Raw genomic sequence first — 21,541 nt, forward strand, 5'->3', positions numbered from 1 at the left:
GCAAGCAAGGTCAAATTTTAGATCAGGTCAAACAAGGAGATCAAATAGACAATTAGCCATAGAACCTATGGAATTTGACAATGTTCAACGCAACCATGAGAGCAAAAATGAAACCAATCAAAACTCAACTTCAGACAATAATCTCACTGAAAAAATTACAAATGAAATTAATAGTAAAAGTGAAGATTTTTTTTGGAATTAGCCACGGATGATTTACCACTCATACAAATCACAATAAATAAAGAAAAATACATTGCATTAGTAGACACAGGATCGTCTTTCAGTATAATTAATGACGAAATCCAAAATTTCAAAATAGTCAAAATAAACCTTTTACATTTGTCCGCAAGTTACAGGGAAAGATGTAATCAATTTCGAAATACATACACCAGCCTCTATTGAACTAAATCCGCCACCTGATGCAATGATTAGGTGGAAAGCCAAACGGCTTATTAACAGAAAATACCAATACCCATACCTATTGGGTCTTCTCAATAAACTCGATCCAATTGTTAACTTAGAAGAAAATACCATTACTTTAAATAATCAAACGATTAACTTTTTGAATAAACCATATTCAGAAAAACAAATATATACATTAGAGGGAATCCCGAAGAATACAACAAGTTGGTGGAAATTCCAAACAACTTACGAGTACACCATCAATTTTACACGAAATAAAAACTACAAACTACAAAAAACTGCGCAAATTAATTTTAAACTTTATCGTTACCCACCCAAGCACGAGGAGGAGGTACGAAAACAGATTGCCGACATGGAGTCACAGGGCATAATATGTAAAAGTAAGTCGAAATACTCCAGTCCATTAATATTTATACCGCCATTTATTGACATTTATCTCGCCATCATTTGGTTGGTGAATTACTTTCGACCATATCTGTATGGTAATAGATTCAAAATCCTGACAGATCACCAACCGATAAAATACTTTCATGCAAAATATAGAGGGAAAGGTCTGTCACCACGACATCAAAGATGGTTATTGAAACTAGGAGAGTATCAATTTGACATTGAATACCTCAAAGGAAAAGAGAATAAAGTTGCAGATTTTTTGAGTCAAATAGAACAACCAAACGGAAGTGGTTAGCAATCGGTCAAAACAGACAATCAAATCAATGTTAGATCATATCCCGATAAAAGAGGACATTGTAAACAAGTTCAAAACTCAAATCATTTTAACTAATGATAAAGCACATGAGTTTGAAGTGAAACACAAAAGAAGAATCATATATATCTCAGAAAATGATTTTACTAATTTGAGTGATATTTTAAGGAGATACATAAAAAAAGGAAAAACAGCAATTTATTCTGAAATATCTGACCAGAAGTATTATAGTGCAACAAAAGTTAAGAGAAATGTTTTCCACCGATGGAAGCATTAAATTCATAAGATGTTCACGCAGGGCTCGTGACATTGACATTGAAACAGAAGCGGTCAAACAAATTTCATTCTACCATGTACGCGAAAGTATGCATTCAGGTATACAGGAAACTTTCAATTCCATGAGGTACAAAATTTTCTATCCAAATCTTCTCGAATTAATTCACATCGTTATTAATCAATGTGAGGTATGTCAAGCAGTGAAATATGACAGGAAACCAATTAAACCAAAGTTTCAAACCTCAGAAAGATAGATATGTGATATCTTCACAATGTGATATGTGATATCTTCACAATTATGAAGCATGACTTTTTAACTATTATAGATAAATTTTCTAAATTTGGCTCAGTGTACTTGGCTTACAGCGTACGATAGTGGAAACCTTAGAAGAGCACTTCATCAAAATTGGTAAACCCAAAAAAATAGTAGGAGGGAATGAATTGAATACAATAGTAGGAGAGAATGAATTGAATACAATTCATATAAACATTTTTTTACAAACGGAAGACGTTACCTTACATGTAACAAAACCACATAGCCACACCGGAAATGCCGATATAGAGCGATTTTTTAATACAATAGTGTCAAAATTTAGAACGCTCGCATTAAATAAATCAAAAATTTCACCTAAACAGATATTACAAAGAGTGATTCGAAATTACAACGAAAGATTCCATTCAACAATCAAATGTACACCAACAGAAGTCCAAACTAGAACAGTAAATTTGGAAACAGGCAGGGAAAACATTGAGAAAACTAAGAAGAAATACTTACGGAAACTTAATGAAAAACGCGAAGATTATTGTGAAACAAGAACGGTTGGTTATGTTAAAAATTATAAGACAGTCAGACATAAAGAGCAGCCTAGATACAGAAAATCAAAATTGGACAACGTTCACTTAACGAACATCAGAAAAAAACCGAAATTTGCAGATTACGATGACAACATTGAACCTTTCGTTACTGAAGAACAAATCTTAAATGCAGAAAAAATAGATAATAATGGTCCATTAGATGAAGTGCTTATGGAAAAAATTAACTTACGCTTACCTAGACAAGATATTACAACCTTGCTAGGAAACTCGTGGTTAAACGACCAAATTATAAACTTGAACTTAAATTTGTTAATGGAACGAAGTGAACAAGGGAGTTTGCCGAAAGTATACGCGATGAATACGTTTTTCATCCCACGTCTCTTAGAAATAGGATACAATGGAGTCAGTAGGTGGACACGAAAAATCGATATTTTTTCCAACGATTTCATATTAGTCCCAGTACACGTAAACCAGGTTCATTGGTGTATTGCCATCATTAATCCCAAAGATAAAATTATGAATTATTATGATCCTATGGGAAACCCAAATAGCAAAATTCTAGAAGCGCTAAAAAGTTATTTCAAAGAAGAATCGATGGACAAATGAAAGCAACCTTTGGATACGTCAAAATTTACAAAAGAAAATATAGTGAATGGTCCACGTCAAACAAATAATTATGACTGTGGGGTATTCAGTTGTATGTTCGCTGAACTTCCATATTCAATGTACAACAAATTACAAATACTAATCGTGAAACTATTTAGTAACAATTTAAAATTGCACTTTATAAAATATAGCAAACGCGCAATCGATCTATTAGATCAAGAACAAACACTCAAAATAATAAAAAAGAGCACGAGGAAAACAAACACCTTGGCGTTAATAAAACATATGATAACCTGAAAGGAAAATACTATTTCCCAAAACTGAAAAAACTAATCAACGAATACATTGATAATTGCGAAACATGCGGTAAAACCAAATACGACAGGAAGCCGTATAAAATCAAATTCGAAATTTCAGAAACCCCTAACGACGTTAACCAAATAGTCATAATCAACATTTACATGACTAAAAACAAAAATTTTTTCACAACTTTCGACAAATTTTCCAAATACCTTCATATAAGATAACGCTATTACCCTAATAAAACTAATACAAGAATATATAACGACATTCGGCAAACCCAAAAAGGTTATATTCGACAGCGCTTTCGACGTAATATCAATAACACAATTTCTAAAGTCAAAAGATATAGAATACCACACAACAGCCCCAGGATCCCATACAGGAACGGCAGACATTAACAGATGATAATTAGAATCATCAAAGAAGAAATTCAATTCGGAAAAATCAATAAAACCAAATTAACGGAAAGAATGAAAAACAGAAAAAACATATGGATTTCAAAAATTAACCAAAAACGCGAACAAAAACCCGATATAGAAAACAAACAAGTCTACGTAAAGAAAACTTTTGGAAGAAAAAACGAACCTCTATTCGAAAGAAGAGAAATAGAGAAAGACAGTACTTTTTCAGATGATACTAATCATCTTTATCATGTTACTATCCATGGTAACTAGTGAAGCCCAGTACATTAAAAACGGGCAAATTAAATCAAACTCAGGAATAATCTTAATCCCCAAGAACGAACCGGCAACTTTAATAAAAGATTGGTATAGAATCTACTACACCATTAACCTAAAATCTTGTGTAAAAGCCATAAATAATATCCAAAAAAAAATCAACAATAGTTTCATTAAACACACAATTAACTTAATAAAATGAGAATTAACACTAATTAATCCAAAAATTAATAGAAAAACATCTCAAATAATCACAAATAACAAAATCCTAGATCAAGAAAAGAAAGAAGAATTCGAACATTGGAATGAATGCACCTTCCTGAAATATAACGAAACATTAGATAAAGTGAGTAAATGCCTAGAAGTCAAAAACTCTTTCCCAGATTACAAACACTTACACTCAGTCAACATGACTTCCCTGGAACTTTACGTTCAATATTGTAATGAAAATCCCCAAAACGAAGAATGTATATAGAGCATAGCAACTTTTTCAATTGCATGAAAAAAGAGGACAAAAGAGGACTTTTCAATTTCATCGGAACAGGATATAATTGGTTATTCGGACTAGTTGATAGATACGAATACAACCAGATCCTAGAGCATATGCAGATCACTGATTCTAACAATGATGAAATTATAAAAAAATTGAATAATCAAATTAAAATAAGTTCAATATTGTAAAAAAATATGAACGAAATCAATAAAAACATAAATAATATTCAAAGGCAAACTAGCACAAACTACCCACAATTCTTTGTAAGAAAAATTGTAAATAAAAATTTTGAATGAATATCTAAATATAACCAATTCTATTGCTATAAAAACACCGAATATTATAAATTAGAAAAATACATTAAAAATTTGTGTAAACCAATAAACTGTAAATCTTGTAAAGTAAGAGATGAAAACTTCTCATACATAGAAGAAATCGAAAATGGAAAAATACTCGTTGTAAACGCACATCAGACACAAAATTTGTGTTCAATTTCACAGAAATAAAAATTGAAACCTTTGAAAACAATGAGGAAATCAGAGAATTGCATTACATAAACAACAAGACTTGGATATCAACTTCTACTATTCTCCTAACATTCTCAATAATTCGAGCACTAATTCTCTGAAAAATAAAACAATAAAAATTAAAAATTTTATCCCAACAGTAAATAGAATTAGAGAAAACCAGGCAAAATTCAGTAAGGAGGACGAATCTGATTCCTTTGAGGACAAAAGTAAAGTCAAAGGAGGAGGAGGTTACATGTCCTGTACATGTCACTCCACTATACACAAACACCACATGCCCATAATATGTATGAGTCATCAATATCTTATCTTCATAAAACTTATCTTACAAAACTCAAACGAAATAGTATAAACATTCTCATTCTAACAGAAGCTAGAATCTATCCCCAAGTGATGAGCCACACTTCAAAAACATGACTCAAACGAACATTGAGCTATATCGAGTTACAAAAGATGCAACATTGCAAACCCAGCAATTTGCGCCCTTTGTTCAACCCGACTATAAATATAAGTTAGAATCGATCTAAGATTTTAGTCTTAGGCAAATTATTGAATTAATAAAAGCTTAATTACTCCGAATACTTACCCCGTTTTTTATTAAGGTTTTGTGTGAAACAAAACCTTATTAGAATCGAGACGGTGTCCGTCTGTCCGTCTGTCTGTCTGTCTGTCTGTCTGTCTGTCTGTCACACCCGATTTATTCGGAAACGACTAGGCCGATTGTCACGAAAATTGGTGAGAGTATGTAATCTGGTGATCCCTTTATATGCAGTAAGTGGCACCATCTTGTGTTAAGTTTAAGGGGGGGCTCCCCATACATGTGAATGGAGGGTGCAAATTTTTTTTTCACAAAATGTAGCCATGTGGGGTATCAAATGAAAGGTCTCAATTAGTACTTTTCGAATCTGGTGCAATATTTGATATTAGATGAAAGATAGGGGAGTGAGGGTTCAAAATATGACCCACAAAAAGTGTAACAGGTCTCGTTCTCCGAACCTATCCAACCGAAAAATCTGAAAAAAATCACAGTGGTGCATCTCTACGAAATCTAGGCCCGAAAATATATCCGGTTCCGATATATGCACAAATAAAGTTAATAATAGTATATTTCCACATTTTAGAAATTTACCCGGCAACCCCCCTTATGTTCATCCCAGAAGTACCAAATTTGGCATGCGTGTAACGAAGAACATAATGCACACTTTGGTCAAGTTTGAAGAAAATCCAACAATTATTAACTAAGTTATAGGGGGTGAAACTTTACAATTTTTTGTGAATTTCGTGCACTCTACAACCTGCATGACGTCATCATCAGATATCAATTCGTCAATACCACAACGAAATGAGCTCTTATCAATTGGGTCGCAGAGAATTATTTTGTTTTAGTTTTTTAGTCACTTGTATATGAATATCAATTACTCCAACCAGACATGTGTGTATGTAGGTATATAATATATGCGTGCTAATGAACTTTGCGGGTAGTGCCTAATTCAAATAGATATAAGAAGTAAATCGGAAATATGGGTACGATCAATTTATATACGTGCATATATGTGTACAGTATTCGGTAATAGGCAGTTTGTTTGTTTAGGGTGAGTGTGATATCTATGGCTGTAATATGTACGTATGTCTCGTAGTTTGGAAAAATATGAAGGATTATGTTGAATTTGTAGCTATATACGGACGGAAAAATGTGCGTTGAAGTTTCTCACCTAAGATGAACACAAAACCTTTATACCCGAAGCGCGAGCTTCCGGTATTCCGACTTGTTTTGAATAGTCGGGTGTAATATCTCGTAACTATATATATATATATTATAGTTAAAAAAGCCCACGGACCATCTTCTCGCCCAACCGGACCGAGGGGCGACCAACCTAAGGATGGGCTGAAGGCAACATCCAAAGGCCGGCATCACAGCGATGATGCGTTTTAACGCAAAGTGTGTGCGACCATGCGAAAATGTATTACTACATCCCGATTGTCGACAAAACTGCAACCAATGACGCGGTGGTTCCACACTACACAGATGTGGCGCGGCAGGATCTGCAACATTCGAAATTTATTTCGAATGTTGCGGATGCGGACGGGTAGATGGCGCGGAACTGTCCACTAACTCATTTTTAGAACGCACCAAGGGAGTGGAGAATTAGCGGTGGAAAAATGCCGTTGGTTGGGGCAGTAAGGACCGCATGGAAATAAGCCGGTCTCTTCTGTTTCCAACCGCGGCGGCGTACACACGAATTTCAATAAGTGACCAAGTACTGTACGCGCATCTTGTGATAAAGTTAAATAAAGTAAATTTGTTGTGTTTTAAATATACGAATTTCAATTTATTGCTAAACAGCAGAAACAAACAAATCGTCATCAAATTTTTCCTCATTATCTCGATATTGAAGCTGTGAATCTTTTACGAGTTTTTTTTTGTATGCATTTCAAATTTAATTGTTAATTATAATATTAAGAGTTTAAATTGTGAACATATTTGAGAGAATAATAATTGAAAATCGCTGCAAGAGACGGCGTTAGGTGTTTCACATCGCGGGTTCTCCGTTTCCTTGGTGGTGTTTTCGGTCTGCGCTGGAGAGCGTCCGCTTCGGTTGCCATTTTCTCTGTTCGTGCGTGCATTTGTGGATGCGGCCTGCCGTGTCGGAGTAAAATTCACCGCGTGTGCATTACAAACTCGTACTTTTCGTTAAACAAGATGTCGTTTGACAGCAAAGACGCGGCAGGCCCATCGGACCCGCAAGTGACCGCCCTCGCCGTACGCGTTCCTCCGTTTTCGCGGCGGAACCCCGAGCTGTGATTCGTGCATTTGGAAGCGCAGTTCCAAATGTCCGGCATCACATCGGACGCGACCCGCTTCAACTACGCGGTGGTCGGCCTGGACGAACAGTCCATTCTTATGGTGTCTGACGTAGTGAAGTCGGCAACATACACGCAGCTCAAGAGTGAGTTGATCAGGCGCCTGTCGGCAAGCGAGTCGGCAAAATTAGACCACTTGCTGCCGGGTTTAACGTTGGGTGATCGAACTCCCAGCCAATTGCTTCGCGAAATGAGGCAATTGGGTGGGAGCAAGATTGGCGACGACCTGATCAAGTCGCTCTGGCTGCGACGGCTTCCGGAGGGCACCCAGGCGATACTAGCTTGCGTTTCCGGTTCCTTGGAGGAACTGGCAGCGACGGCCGACCAGGTACAGGAGGTGTACGTTCGCCCAACCATAGCGGCCGTTCAACCACAGTCGGATGAGGTGAGCGACTTACGGCGGGAGATAGCTGCTTTAACAGCCAGCGTGGCTAAGATGCGGGCGACGTTGGACACTCAGCGTTCGAGTGCCAGATCGCGAGCTCGCTCACGGTCTGCCACACGAAAAGGGCGTTCGGGTAGCAGGTCGTCAGGACAGCCTGCGGACAAAGGTATTTGCTGGTACCATCTGAGATTCGGTGATAAAGCGACAAGATGTACGCTACCTTGTAAATTCGCGCCTACCGCAAAAAACTAGGTCCGCGGGGGGTCTTGGCGACGGCCACCCAGAACGCAGCGCCACGTCGCCTAACTATTTTCGACCCCCTCAGCAGGCGCAACTACCTCGTCGACACGGGTGCAGAGGTTTCGGTTCTTCCCGTACCCCGGCATCATCGACTATATCCACAACCCCTCAAACTGGCAGCAGCAAATTCCTCCCGCATCAATACTTACGGGTACAGGCAAGTGGACGTGAGTCTTGGCTTGCGTAGGACGTTTTCGTGGCGTTTCATCCTGGCGGATGTCAGCTTCCCCATATTAGGCGCAGACTTCTTGTGTCACTATGGGTTGCTGGTGGACTTGCAAAATAAGTCCCTTATAGACCACACAACCAACCTTAATTCGTCGGGCCAAATGCTATCTCACGCTGACAATAACCTTTCCGTTCTTTTGGAAGACATCACCGACTCTCGTGTTCGGACACTCCTCCAAAAGTTCAGCCAGATTACTACCGAGTGTAGTCTCTCGAAACCAGTGAAGCACAATGTGCAGCACCACATAAATACTACTGGTTCCCTGATTTTCTCGAAGGTGCGTCCTCTACCACCCCAGAAACTGGCTATCGCGCGGAAATAATTTGAACAACTTGTTCAACAGGGTATCTACAGGCCCTCAAACAGCTGTTGGTCTTCCCCACTGCATATGGTCCCTAAGCCAAATGGCGAATGGCGTCCCTGTGGGGATTACAGAAGGTTAAACGCACAGACTGTTCCTGACCGATATCCGATTCCACTCATCCACGACTTTGCGCATCACCTCGCGAATTGCCGCATCTTTTCGACCTTGGACTTAGCCAAGGCATACCACCAAATCCCAGTAACTCCTGAAGACATTTCAAAGACGGCAATATGCACACCCTTTGGACTCTTCGAGTTCACCCGAATGACTTTCGGATTGTGCAATGCGGCGCAAACCTTTCAAAGGTTCATTCACTCAGTCCTGCGAAACCTCGATTTCTGTTTCGTCTATTTGGATGATGTTTTGGTCGCTTCTTCCACTGAGTCTGAGCACTTAGCCCATCTCGAGTGCATTTTTCAACGTCTCCTTGAGGTCGGTTTAGTCCTAAACGTTGAGAAATGCAAATTCCCTCAACAACAGGTGAGATTCCTCGGCCACTCCATTTCCTCTGAAGGAATATAGCCCGACCCAGACAAGGTGCAAGCAATTACAAGCTTCCCGCGTCCAAAAACAGTGAGGGAGTTGAGGAGGTTCTTGGGCATGCTAAACTTTTACCGTCGTTTCCTGCCTAAGGCGCCCATCACCAGTCCGTTTTGAACGCATACTTGTCTGGCCCCAAAACAAAAGACACACGAGAGATTGTGTGGTCTGAAGAGGCTGTCCGCGCGTTCAATAAATCCCGACAGCAACTGGCCGATGCTACACTTTTGGCGTTTCCTCAGCAGGATGCACCTCTAGCCGTTTTTGTTGATGCCTCTGACATCGCAGTAGGTGCGGCCCTTCACCAAAAGGTGGATCAAGTTTGGCAGCCGTTGAGCTTCTTCTCGAAACAGTTGAATCCCGCTCAACGGAACTACAGTACTTACGATCGCGAACTGCTCGCCGCGTAGTTGTCCATCAAATACTTCCGTTTCTCCCTAGAAGGCAGGTCGTTCACAGTGTTCACGGACCATAAGCCTCTCACTTATGCTTTGAAACAAAAGCCCGACAAAGCGTTCCCTCGTCAGCTTCGACACCTGAGCTTCATAAGCCAGTTTACGTCAGACATCCAGCACGTGTCCGGCAAGGACAACATAGTTGCTGACGCTTTGTCTCGTGTCTCCGAGGTTAACATCCCCGCCTCACTCGATTTCTCGGCTATTGCCAAGGCGCGGGAGGATGACGCAGCACTTCAGAGCCTCAAGTCCAACCCCAAATACAAATTTCGGGAGTTGCCCATCTTCGGCTCAAACCTCTCGCTCTGCTGCGAAGACTCGGAAAAGGGACCTCGGCCATACATTCCGGCCACATTTCGCAAGGAAGTGTTCCACGCAGTTCACGACTTGGCGCATCCCGGCATCAGGACAACAAACCGGTTAGTCACCGGAAAATAATTCTGGCCCTCCATGAACAAGGATGTCAATTCCTGGGCCAGAGAGTGCATCGCATGCCAGAAGTGTAAAGTCTCCAGGCATGTAAGGAAAGAAGTGGGCTCATTCCCCCGCACTACCAAGCGTTTCCACATGATACACCTCGATATAATAGGGCCTTTGCGAGACTCGCACGGCTACAAGTATTGCCTCACAATCATCGACAGGTGCACGCGGTGGCCTGAGGCAATACCTCTGGAAGACATTACGACGCAATCATGTGCTGAAGCCCTCTGTCGAGAGTGGATACCTCGCTTTGGTGTCCCCGCAGTGGTTATCACTGACCAGGGAATGCAATTTGAGTCCACCCTTTTCTCGGAGTTAGGCAAACTCCTAGGGTTTAAACGCCAGTGGACTACTGCATACCACCCGCAATCCAATGGGATGCTAGAACGTTGGCTACGGACGCTGAAGGCCGCCATTATGGCACGCGACGATCCGTCCTGGACCCAAGTCTTGCCCCTCGTCCTACTCGGCCTTCGCACAACCCGCCGAGAGGAACTTGCTGCCAGCCCCGCGGAGCTAGTTTACGGGGAGAACCCAAGACTCCCAAGCGATCCGGTCTTCGACAAGAGATCGGGTCTCACGGAGTCGGGGTTGGTGCGTCCGCTGAAGAAAGAAAATCCAACGATTATTAACTAAGTTATAGGGGGTGAAACTTTACAATTTTTTGTGAATTTCGTGCACTCTACAACCTGCATGACGTCATCATCACATATCAATTCGTCAATACCACAACGAAATGAGCTCTTATCAATTGGGTCGCAGAGAATTATTTTGTTTTAGTTTTTTAGTCACTTGTATATGAATATCAATTACTCCAACCAGACATGTGTGTATGTAGGTATATAATATATGCGTGCTAATGAACTTTGCGGGTAGTGCCTAATTCAAATAGATATAAGAAGTAAATCGGAAATATGGGTACGATCAATTTATATACGTGCATGTATGTGTACAGTATTCGGTAATAGGCAGTTTGTTTGTTTAGGGTGAGTGTGATATCTATGGCTGTAATATGTACGTATGTCTCGTAGTTTGGAAAAATATGAAGGATTATGTTGAATTTGTAGCTATATACGGACGGAAAAATTTGCGTTGAAGTTTCTCACCTAAGATGAACACAAAACCTTTATACCCGAAGCGCGAGCTTCCGGTATTCCGACTTGTTTTGAATAGTCGGGTGTAATATCTCGTAACTATATATATATATATATTATAGTTAAAAAAGCCCACGGACCATCTTCTCGCCCAACCGGACCGAGGGGCTACCAACCTAAGGATGGGCTGAAGGCAACATCCAAAGGCCGGCATCACAGCGATGATGCGTTTTAACGCAAAGTGTGTGCGACCATGCGAAAATGTATTACTACATCCCGATTGTCGACAAAACTGCAACCAATGACGCGGTGGTTCCACACTACACAGATGTGGCGCGGCAGGATCTGCAACATTCGAAATTTATTTCGAATGTTGCGGATGCGGACGGGTAGATGGCGCGGAACTGTCCACTAACTCATTTTTAGAACGCACCAAGGGAGTGGAGAATTAGCGGTGGAAAAATGCCGTTGGTTGGGGCAGTAAGGACCGCATGGAAATAAGCCGGTCTCTTCTGTTTCCAACCGCGGCGGCGTACACACGAATTTCAATAAGTGACCAAGTACTGTACGCGCATCTTGTGATAAAGTTAAATAAAGTAAATTTGTTGTGTTTTAAATATACGAATTTCAATTTATTGCTAAACAGCAGAAACAAACAAATCGTCATCAAATTTTTCCTCATTATCTCGATATTGAAGCTGTGAATCTTTTACGAGTTTTTTTTTGTATGCATTTCAAATTTAATTGTTAATTATAATATTAAGAGTTTAAATTGTGAACATATTTGAGAGAATAATAATTGAAAATCGCTGCAAGAGACGGCGTTAGGTGTTTCACATCGCGGGTTCTCCGTTTCCTTGGTGGTGTTTTCGGTCTGCGCTGGAGAGCGTCCGCTTCGGTTGCCATTTTCTCTGTTCGTGCGTGCATTTGTGGGTGCGGCCTGCCGTGTCGGAGTAAAATTCACCGCGTGTGCATTACAAACTCGTACTTTTCGTTAAACAAGATGTCGTTTGACAGCAAAGACGCGGCAGGCCCATCGGACCCGCAAGTGACCGCCCTCGCCGTACGCGTTCCTCCGTTTTCGCGGCGGAACCCCGAGCTGTGATTCGTGCATTTGGAAGCGCAGTTCCAAATGTCCGGCATCACATCGGACGCGACCCGCTTCAACTACGCGGTGGTCGGCCTGGACGAACAGTCCATTCTTATGGTGTCTGACGTAGTGAAGTCGGCAACATACACGCAGCTCAAGAGTGAGTTGATCAGGCGCCTGTCGGCAAGCGAGTCGGCAAAATTAGACCACTTGCTGCCGGGTTTAACGTTGGGTGATCGAACTCCCAGCCAATTGCTTCGCGAAATGAGGCAACTGGGTGGGAGCAAGATTGGCGACGACCTGATCAAGTCGCTCTGGCTGCGACGGCTTCCGGAGGGCACCCAGGCGATACTAGCTTGCGTTTCCGGTTCCTTGGAGGAACTGGCAGCGACGGCCGACCAGGTACAGGACCAGGAACGCAGCGCCACGTCGCCTAACTATTTTCGACCCCCTCAGCAGGCGCAACTACCTCGTCGACACGGGTGCAGAGGTTTCGGTTCTTCCCGTACCCCGGCATCATCGACTATATCCACAACCCCTCAAACTGGCAGCAGCAAATTCCTCCCGCATCAATACTTACGGGTACAGGCAAGTGGACGTGAGTCTTGGCTTGCGTAGGACGTTTTCGTGGCGTTTCATCCTGGCGGATGTCAGCTTCCCCATATTAGGCGCAGACTTCTTGTGTCACTATGGGTTGCTGGTGGACTTGCAAAATAAGTCCCTTATAGACCACACAACCAACCTTAATTCGTCGGGCCAAATGCTATCTCACGCTGACAATAACCTTTCCGTTCTTTTGGAAGACATCACCGACTCTCGTGTTCGGACACTCCTCCAAAAGTTCAGCCAGATTACTACCGAGTGTAGTCTCTCGAAACCAGTGAAGCACAATGTGCAGCACCACATAAATACTACTGGTTCCCTGATTTTCTCGAAGGTGCGTCCTCTACCACCCCAGAAACTGGCTATCGCGCGGAAATAATTTGAACAACTTGTTCAACAGGGTATCTACAGGCCCTCAAACAGCTGTTGGTCTTCCCCACTGCATATGGTCCCTAAGCCAAATGGCGAATGGCGTCCCTGTGGGGATTACAGAAGGTTAAACGCACAGACTGTTCCTGACCGATATCCGATTCCACTCATCCACGACTTTGCGCATCACCTCGCGAATTGCCGCATCTTTTCGACCTTGGACTTAGCCAAGGCATACAACCAAATCCCAGTAGCTCCTGAAGACATTTCAAAGACGGCAATATGCACACCCTTTGGACTCTTCGAGTTCACCCGAATGACTTTCGGATTGTGCAATGCGGCGCAAACCTTTCAAAGGTTCATTCACTCAGTCCTGCGAAACCTCGATTTCTGTTTCGTCTATTTGGATGATGTTTTGGTCGCTTCTTCCACTGAGTCTGAGCACTTAGCCCATCTCGAGTGCATTTTTCAACGTCTCCTTGAGGTCGGTTTAGTCCTAAACGTTGAGAAATGCAAATTCCCTCAACAACAGGTGAGATTCCTCGGCCACTCCATTTCCTCTGAAGGAATACAGCCCGACCCAGACAAGGTGCAAGCAATTACAAGCTTCCCGCGTCCAAAAACAGTGAGGGAGTTGAGGAGGTTCTTGGGCATGCTAAACTTTTACCGTCGTTTCCTGCCCAAGGCCGCCCATCACCAGTCCGTTTTGAACGCATACTTGTCTGGCCCCAAAACAAAAGACACACGAGAGATTGTGTGGTCTGAAGAGGCTGTCCGCGCGTTCAATAAATCCCGACAGCAACTGGCCGATGCTACACTTTTGGCGTTTCCTCAGCAGGATGCACCTCTAGCCGTTTTTGTTGATGCCTCTGACATCGCAGTAGGTGCGGCCCTTCACCAAAAGGTGGATCAAGTTTGGCAGCCGTTGAGCTTCTTCTCGAAACAGTTGAATTCCGCTCAACGGAACTACAGTACTTACGATCGCGAACTGCTCGCCGCGTAGTTGTCCATCAAATACTTCCGTTTCTCCCTAGAAGGCAGGTCGTTCACAGTGTTCACGGACCATAAGCCTCTCACTTATGCTTTGAAACAAAAGCCCGACAAAGCGTTCCCTCGTCAGCTTCGACACCTGAGCTTCATAAGCCAGTTTACGTCAGACATCCAGCACGTGTCCGGCAAGGACAACATAGTTGCTGACGCTTTGTCTCGTGTCTCCGAGGTTAACATCCCCGCCTCACTCGATTTCTCGGCTATTGCCAAGGCGCGGGAGGATGACGCAGCACTTCAGAGCCTCAAGTCCAACCCCAAATACAAATTTCGGGAGTTGCCCATCTTCGGCTCAAACCTCTCGCTCTGCTGCGAAGACTCGGAAAAGGGACCTCGGCCATACATTCCGGCCACATTTCGCAAGGAAGTGTTCCACGCAGTTCACGACTTGGCGCACCCCGGCATCAGGACAACAAACCGGTTAGTCACCGGAAAATAATTCTGGCCCTCCATGAACAAGGATGTCAATTCCTGGGCCAGAGAGTGCATCGCATGCCAGAAGTGTAAAGTCTCCAGGCATGTAAGGAAAGAAGTGGGCTCATTCCCCCGCACTACCAAGCGTTTCCACATGATACACCTCGATATAATAGGGCCTTTGCGAGACTCGCACGGCTACAAGTATTGCCTCACAATCATCGACAGGTGCACGCGGTGGCCTGAGGCAATACCTCTGGAAGACATTACGACGCAATCATGTGCTGAAGCCCTCTGTCGAGAGTGGATACCTCGCTTTGGTGTCCCCGCAGTGGTTATCACTGACCAGGGAATGCAATTTGAGTCCACCCTTTTCTCGGAGTTAGGCAAACTCCTAGGGTTTAAACGCCAGTGGACTACTGCATACCACCCGCAATCCAATGGGATGCTAGAACGTTGGCTACGGACGCTGAAGGCCGCCATTATGGCACGCGACGATCCGTCCTGGACCCAAGTCTTGCCCCTCGTCCTACTCGGCCTTCGCACAACCCGCCGAGAGGAACTTGCTGCCAGCCCCGCGGAGCTAGTTTACGGGGAGAACCCAAGACTCCCAAGCGATCCGGTCTTCGACAAGAGATCGGGTCTCACGGAGTCGGGGTTGGTGCGTCCGCTGAGGGACAATCTCCGACGCAACAAAGCGCCACCACCCACTCGACACGCGTCCATACCTGCTTATTCGCCCAAGGAACTGGACATATGCACGCACGTGCTGATCAGGACGGATGCCGTCCGGAAGCCGCTACAGCCTCCCTATGAGGGCCCGTACCGCGTTCTCGAGAGGGGAGAACATTTCTTCCAGCTCGAGATCGGTGGTCACAAAAAGGCAGTCTCTTTGTCCAGGCTGAAACCCGTGTGCGCCCCGAAGCAGCGTCGTGTCCGCTTTGTGGATTAACGGGGAACGAAGTTCCGGGATCCGTCGCCGAAACCCTCTAGGTTTCGTCTGGGGGCGGAGTGATGTGGCGTGGCAGGATCTCCAGTCATGTAAGGACGCAAAGTGTGTGCGACCATGCGAAAATGTATTACTACATCCCGATTGTCGACAAAACTGCAACCAATGACGCGGTGGTTCCACACTACACAGATGTGGCGCGGCAGGATCTGCAACATTCGAAATAAATTTCGAATGTTGCGGATGCGGACGGGTAGATGGCGCGGAACTGTCCACTAACTCATTTTTAGAACGCACCAAGGGAGTGGAGAATTAGCGGTGGAAAAATGCCGTTGGTTGGGACAGTAAGGACCGCATGGAAATAAGCCGGTCTCTTCTGTTTCCAACCGCGCCGGCGTACACACGAATTTCAATAAGTGAGCAAGTACTATACGCGCATCTTGTGATAAAGTTAAATAAAGTAAATTTGTTGTGTTTTAAATATACGAATTTCAATTTATTGCTAAATTGGTTTAAATATTGCCAAACAGACATGGATCTTGCATCGAAGACAGTGCGGATCAAGACTGAAACCCATTAGGTCAGATTGTTACCGGACAGGACTCTTCGGTCTATAGCACAGGTTGCAAGGATAACCGCTTTTTGCATCTCCATGTATAGTCCAGCCCTAAGATCGAGCGCTTTATGTAAGTTCTGCGTCCCTGAAATTACCACTGGGACTATTTAGATCTTTTGTAGTCTCCAAGTAGTTTGACCCGATTATTTTCCAAAATTCTCTGCGGAGTATACTTATAGTAAGGATGGTAGGTTGCCACTAAGTTATACTTCAACGCAAGGTTTTGATGGAGAATCTTGCAGACGGAGTTATGAGTTATGACTCAGTACTGCTCAACATCCTGCACGCAGATGTTATGTGCTGGATGGTCTCCTCTTCACAGTTGCATAGCCTACAACTGGAGTTGGTGATTGAGGAGTCGTGGAGAATGTACCGTTTATAATTTTTTGTTTGAGAGCGAAGCATCAAGCAGTTAGGAATGCTTCGGTCTCATAGGAAAGTACACCATTAGTCAGCCGTTTGTTGGAGGCTTCGATGTCAATGCCTGACAACAACAAATTTTTGATGTGACCTCCGTGAATGGGTTTCTCTTTCCACATGTCTATCTTCTGTTGGACTGAAGTAACATTCGACATGGGATCCCATTCTCTATTTCTCAAGTTCAAAGGAGATAATTTATTATCTGCCATGACGATAGCCTGAAGTATTTGGCTAGAGGATTGTTTCTCATAGAAAAACTCACGAAGAGAATGCACTTGATTGTAGTGCAACGTTTTTAAATCAAGTACCCCCTTCCTCCCTGATGACGTGGGATAGTGATCCTCAATTTTTCGGCAGCCCTATTGTGCATGTTGTTGTTTGCAAGAACTACCCTTACCCGTCTATTGACAGATTCTAAATCCGTATTACTCCACTGTATCACACCGAAAATGTATAGAAGGACGGGAATGGCGAAGGTGTTGATTGCCATGATTAATTTTTTCCCGTACAGCTCAGTTTTAAGCACAAGATCCAGACGCCGTTCAAATTCTCCCAGCAACTTAGATTTGATTATTGCCACAGCAGGTGTTGTTGCTTGCAATATGCCGAGATATTTGTTCACGTGGTCCGAATCCATACCCTCAATTCGGATGTTATTTTGGCTGTATCCTTCGTTGTCGGTGTGTTTTCCCCGAACAATTGTTTTTATGCGACATTTTTCCAAACCTAATTGCATGCCGATATCCCTGCTGAACTGGATGGTGATGTCCAGCAAGGAGCGAAGTTGGTTCTCGTCTTTGGCATACAATTTAATGTCGTCAATGCACATCAAATGACTTAATGTACATTTCGACAATATGCCATGCTTGACTTGGAACCCGTATTTGCTTTCATGCAAAAGATGGGATAGCGGATTCAAAGCCAAACAAAACCACAGTGGCCTTAGAGAGTCGCCTTGGAAAATACCACGCCTGATTCGTATCTCTCCTGATGTTTGTGCTTCGTGCTCCAATTCTTCGTTACTGTTCTCAGAAGAAGAACGACATTCGGGCTCATTTTATACAAGCGTAACACTTGTAGTAACCACGAATGTGATATGGAGTCAAAGGCTGATTTATAATCGATGTAGACTGTCGAGATATTTCGTTTCTGATGGACAGCCTGCTTTACAGCTACCTTATCGATTATAAGCTGTTCTTTGCAGCCTCGGGAGCCTTTTGCGCATCCTTTTTGCGCCTCAACTATCAATTTATGAACATCAAGATGTTTTGAGATGTTCGCGCACAGAACTGAAGTGAAGACTTTGTAGATGGTAGGAAGACAAGTCATTGGTCGACATTTTGAAGGGCAAGAGGCACCCTGTTCCTTGGGGATGACGAAAGTTATCCCCTTAGTGAAAAATGGTGGAACTAAATCAGGATCGGCAATCATCTGATTAAATTGATTTGCCAATATCCTCTGAGTGCTCTTGAACCGCTTCAGCCAGAAGTTGTGAATCTTGTCAACTCCTGGCGCCTTCCAGTTACCTGCCTTCTCAAGGGCTGCTTTAACGTCGACATAACAAGGTGTTGTCTGTCCTTCGCTCAAAGCTTTTCTGATAAATACGGATGCGATTGGAGCATACCGCAAGTTTCTGCTTCAGCACCTCGAGGATTTCTTCCATAGGCATATCATTGGAAAGATGGTAGTTTCCAATGATTTTCGCAACGCATCTGTGCACTCTTGGTGATGGATTTCCAAGGAGTGCTTGCGTCACACGACCAATCTCCTTTCTCAACTTTTCGACTCTTTCGTTGAGTCGAAACACCCAGAACGGTAAAGTCCTTGTGCGCATACCTCTGTTATCCGCTCTAAGGTGTTGGTTATGGAGACGAATAACCGTAGCAGCTGCAACGTAGATTAGGCTGTGAACCTCTGTAGCAGTAATCTCACTAGCCAAACGATCAGCCAAAATTCTGTCAACGGCAGCAATGATGTTAGTAGTTGCCGAAGTAAACTTCAGTTTTGGGATCTTTGGCCTAGCGTCTGGGATAATCTCAGCATACTCTGTGAATGCGACCTGCAATGCGGTCAAAGCCTCATTATAAATTGGGTCGACATCCCCAGTTACTAACCTTCTCCTGACTACTGGATTCATGGAGTGCCTTACAGGTGGAGTACTTGTGTTACTCCCTTGACTAGTCCGGTAATTTGATGACTCCAGCCCGAGCTCAAGTGAGACCTCTTGGAAGATTTGTTGCCTAGTTGGTAAGGCAACTCGGTTGTTATTCACTATCACCCGGGACTGGTTGACGACGTTCTGTTCCGGAACATGACTTAGCTCCGGAAATCGGGTTATGAACGCGTCATGTAGTCGATTTCTGTACCCTGATGGATTCCGTTCCATATCCGTGACACGGTAATAGGCGCGGACGATAAATTCGTTGAGTTGGTTCGTCCAAACCATACGACGCCTAGGTCTCCCGTCCCTGGTGGTTGACGGCATAACCGCCAAAACATCCAAGGGCGAAGAGCCGCTCTGATGTTGTTGAACGACCCTTAACCGTGTTGGGTACTGTCTTCGTGTCCCTGGGGTCCCATTAAGAGAATTTAAATTGTTTTCCCCAATTTTATTCCCACGAGTATTGGGAAAGCAGTCAACCCTGCAACAGAGCCCCAATTTTGCAATGCCTCATGGTTACCTCCAAAGGTAGGCAAGGTATTTGGAGGGGAGCCCCTGAAATACAGTGTAACGTCACTGCAATTCATCTGATAGGCGCGTCGATCCCTTCACCCCGGATTACGGATTTGTTAAGGAGGTTTACTCCCCCTGAACGGGAAGAATCGATAAGGGAGGACGAACACAAAGGGAAACGTTCTGCTTGTCCGCGGCTACTTATTTACAAGATTAGCTTGCGATATTCGTAGCTGACCCGGTGGGTCATGTCATTATCCGCAACCCATGACACGCGCCTGGTCGCACGCAGCTCTGCGTTTACAACTCAGGTGAGGATAAACCTGGTACGCCAGGTATATATATATATATCCCAGGTATATATATATATATATCCCAGGTATATATATATATATCCCACCCCGATTCTCCCCTTTCAGGGGGAGTAAACCTCCTTAACAAATCCGTAATCCGGGGTGAAGGGATCAACGCGGCTAGCGGGTGAATTGCAGTGACGTTACACAGTAATTCAGCGGCTCCCCTCCAAATACCTTCCCAACCTTTGGAGGTAACCATGGGACATTGCAACATTGGGGCTCTGTTGCAGGGTTGCCTGCCTCCTCAACACTCGTGGGAACAAAATTGGGGATCATTTTTCAAATTCTTTTTATGGGACCCCGGGGACACGAAGACAGTAGCCAACACGGTTAAGGGTCGTTCAATAACATCATAGTGGCTCTCCGCCCTTGGATGTTTTGGCGGTTATGACGTCAGCCGCCAGGGACGGGAGACCTAGGCGTCGTATGGTTTGGACGAACCAACTCAACGAATTTATCGTCCGCGCCTATTACCGTGTCACGGATTTGGAACGGAATCCATCAGGGTACAGAAATCGACTACATGACGCGTTCATAACCCGATTTCCGGAGCTAAGTCATGTTCCGGAACAGAACGTCGTCAACCAGTCCCGGGTGATAGTGAATAACAACCGAGTTGCCTTACCAACTAGGCAACAAATCTTCCAAGAGGTCTCACTTGAGCTCGGGCTGGAGTCATCAAATTACCGGACTAGTCAAAGGAGTCACACAAGTACTCCACCTGTAAAGCACTCCATGAATCCAGTAGTCAGGAGAAGGTTAGTAACTGGGGATGTCGACCCAATTTATAATGAGGCTTTGACCGCATTGCAGGTCGCATTCACAGAGTATGCTGAGATTCTCCCAGACGCTAGGCCAAAGATCCCAAAACTGAAGTTTACTTCGGCAACTACTTACATCATTGCTGCCGTTGAGAGAATTTTGACTGATCGTTTGGCTTGCGAGATTACTGCTACAGAGGTTTACGGCCTGATCTACGTTGCAGCTGCCATGGTAATTCGTCTCCATAATCAACATCTTAGCGCGAATAACAGAGGTATGCGCAGGAGGATTTTACCGTTCTGAGTGTTTCGACTCAACAAAAGAGTCGAATAGTTTAGGAAGGAAACTGGTCGTGTCTCGCAAGCACTCCTTGGAAATCCATCGCCAAGAGGGCACAAATGCGTTGCGAACATCATTGGAAACTACCATCTTTCCAATGATATGCCAATGGAAGAAATCCTCGAGGTGCTGAAGCAGAATCTTGCGGTATGCTCCAATCGCATCTGTAGGTATCAAAAGAGCTTTGAGCGAAGGACAGACAACACCTTGTTCTTCCAGAACCAACGGGGATTCTACAAAAATCTCATCAACTCAGGTAGGGAAAGTAACCTCGATCTGAATCAAGCAGAAAACGTCCGGAGAAGTGTTTGGAGCGAATCCAGCCGTTGCAATTTAGAAGCAGCGTGGCTCCTACACCTTATGCGTTCA

The 21,541-nt window shown here is 43.8% G+C and overlaps 1 protein-coding gene across 1 annotated transcript; it reads left to right on the plus strand.

Annotated features, from left to right (window-relative positions):
* The first annotated feature begins 1,377 nt into the window (after window positions 1–1,377).
* On the plus strand, window positions 1,378–2,824 carry LOC119648472 (sentrin-specific protease 1-like). Its single transcript, XM_038050235.1, has 2 exons — window positions 1,378–1,590; window positions 2,039–2,824. Exons 1-2 carry the CDS (start codon window positions 1,378–1,380, stop codon window positions 2,822–2,824), a joined length of 999 nt encoding a protein of 332 aa, XP_037906163.1.
* The last annotated feature ends 18,717 nt before the right edge of the window (window positions 2,825–21,541 follow it).

Source organism: Hermetia illucens, chromosome 2 (assembly GCF_905115235.1).
Source record: "Hermetia illucens chromosome 2, iHerIll2.2.curated.20191125, whole genome shotgun sequence".
Classification (NCBI taxonomy): domain Eukaryota; kingdom Metazoa; phylum Arthropoda; class Insecta; order Diptera; family Stratiomyidae; genus Hermetia; species Hermetia illucens.

Coding starts and splice junctions, on each gene's coding strand:
- LOC119648472 (XM_038050235.1), top strand. CDS start 1,378: ATGTTTTCCACCGATGGAAGCATTAAATTCATAAGATGTTCACGCAGG. Junction 1,591..2,038: donor TCGTTATTAATCAATGTGAG/GTATGTCAAGCA, acceptor TCACCTAAACAG/ATATTACAAAGAGTGATTCG.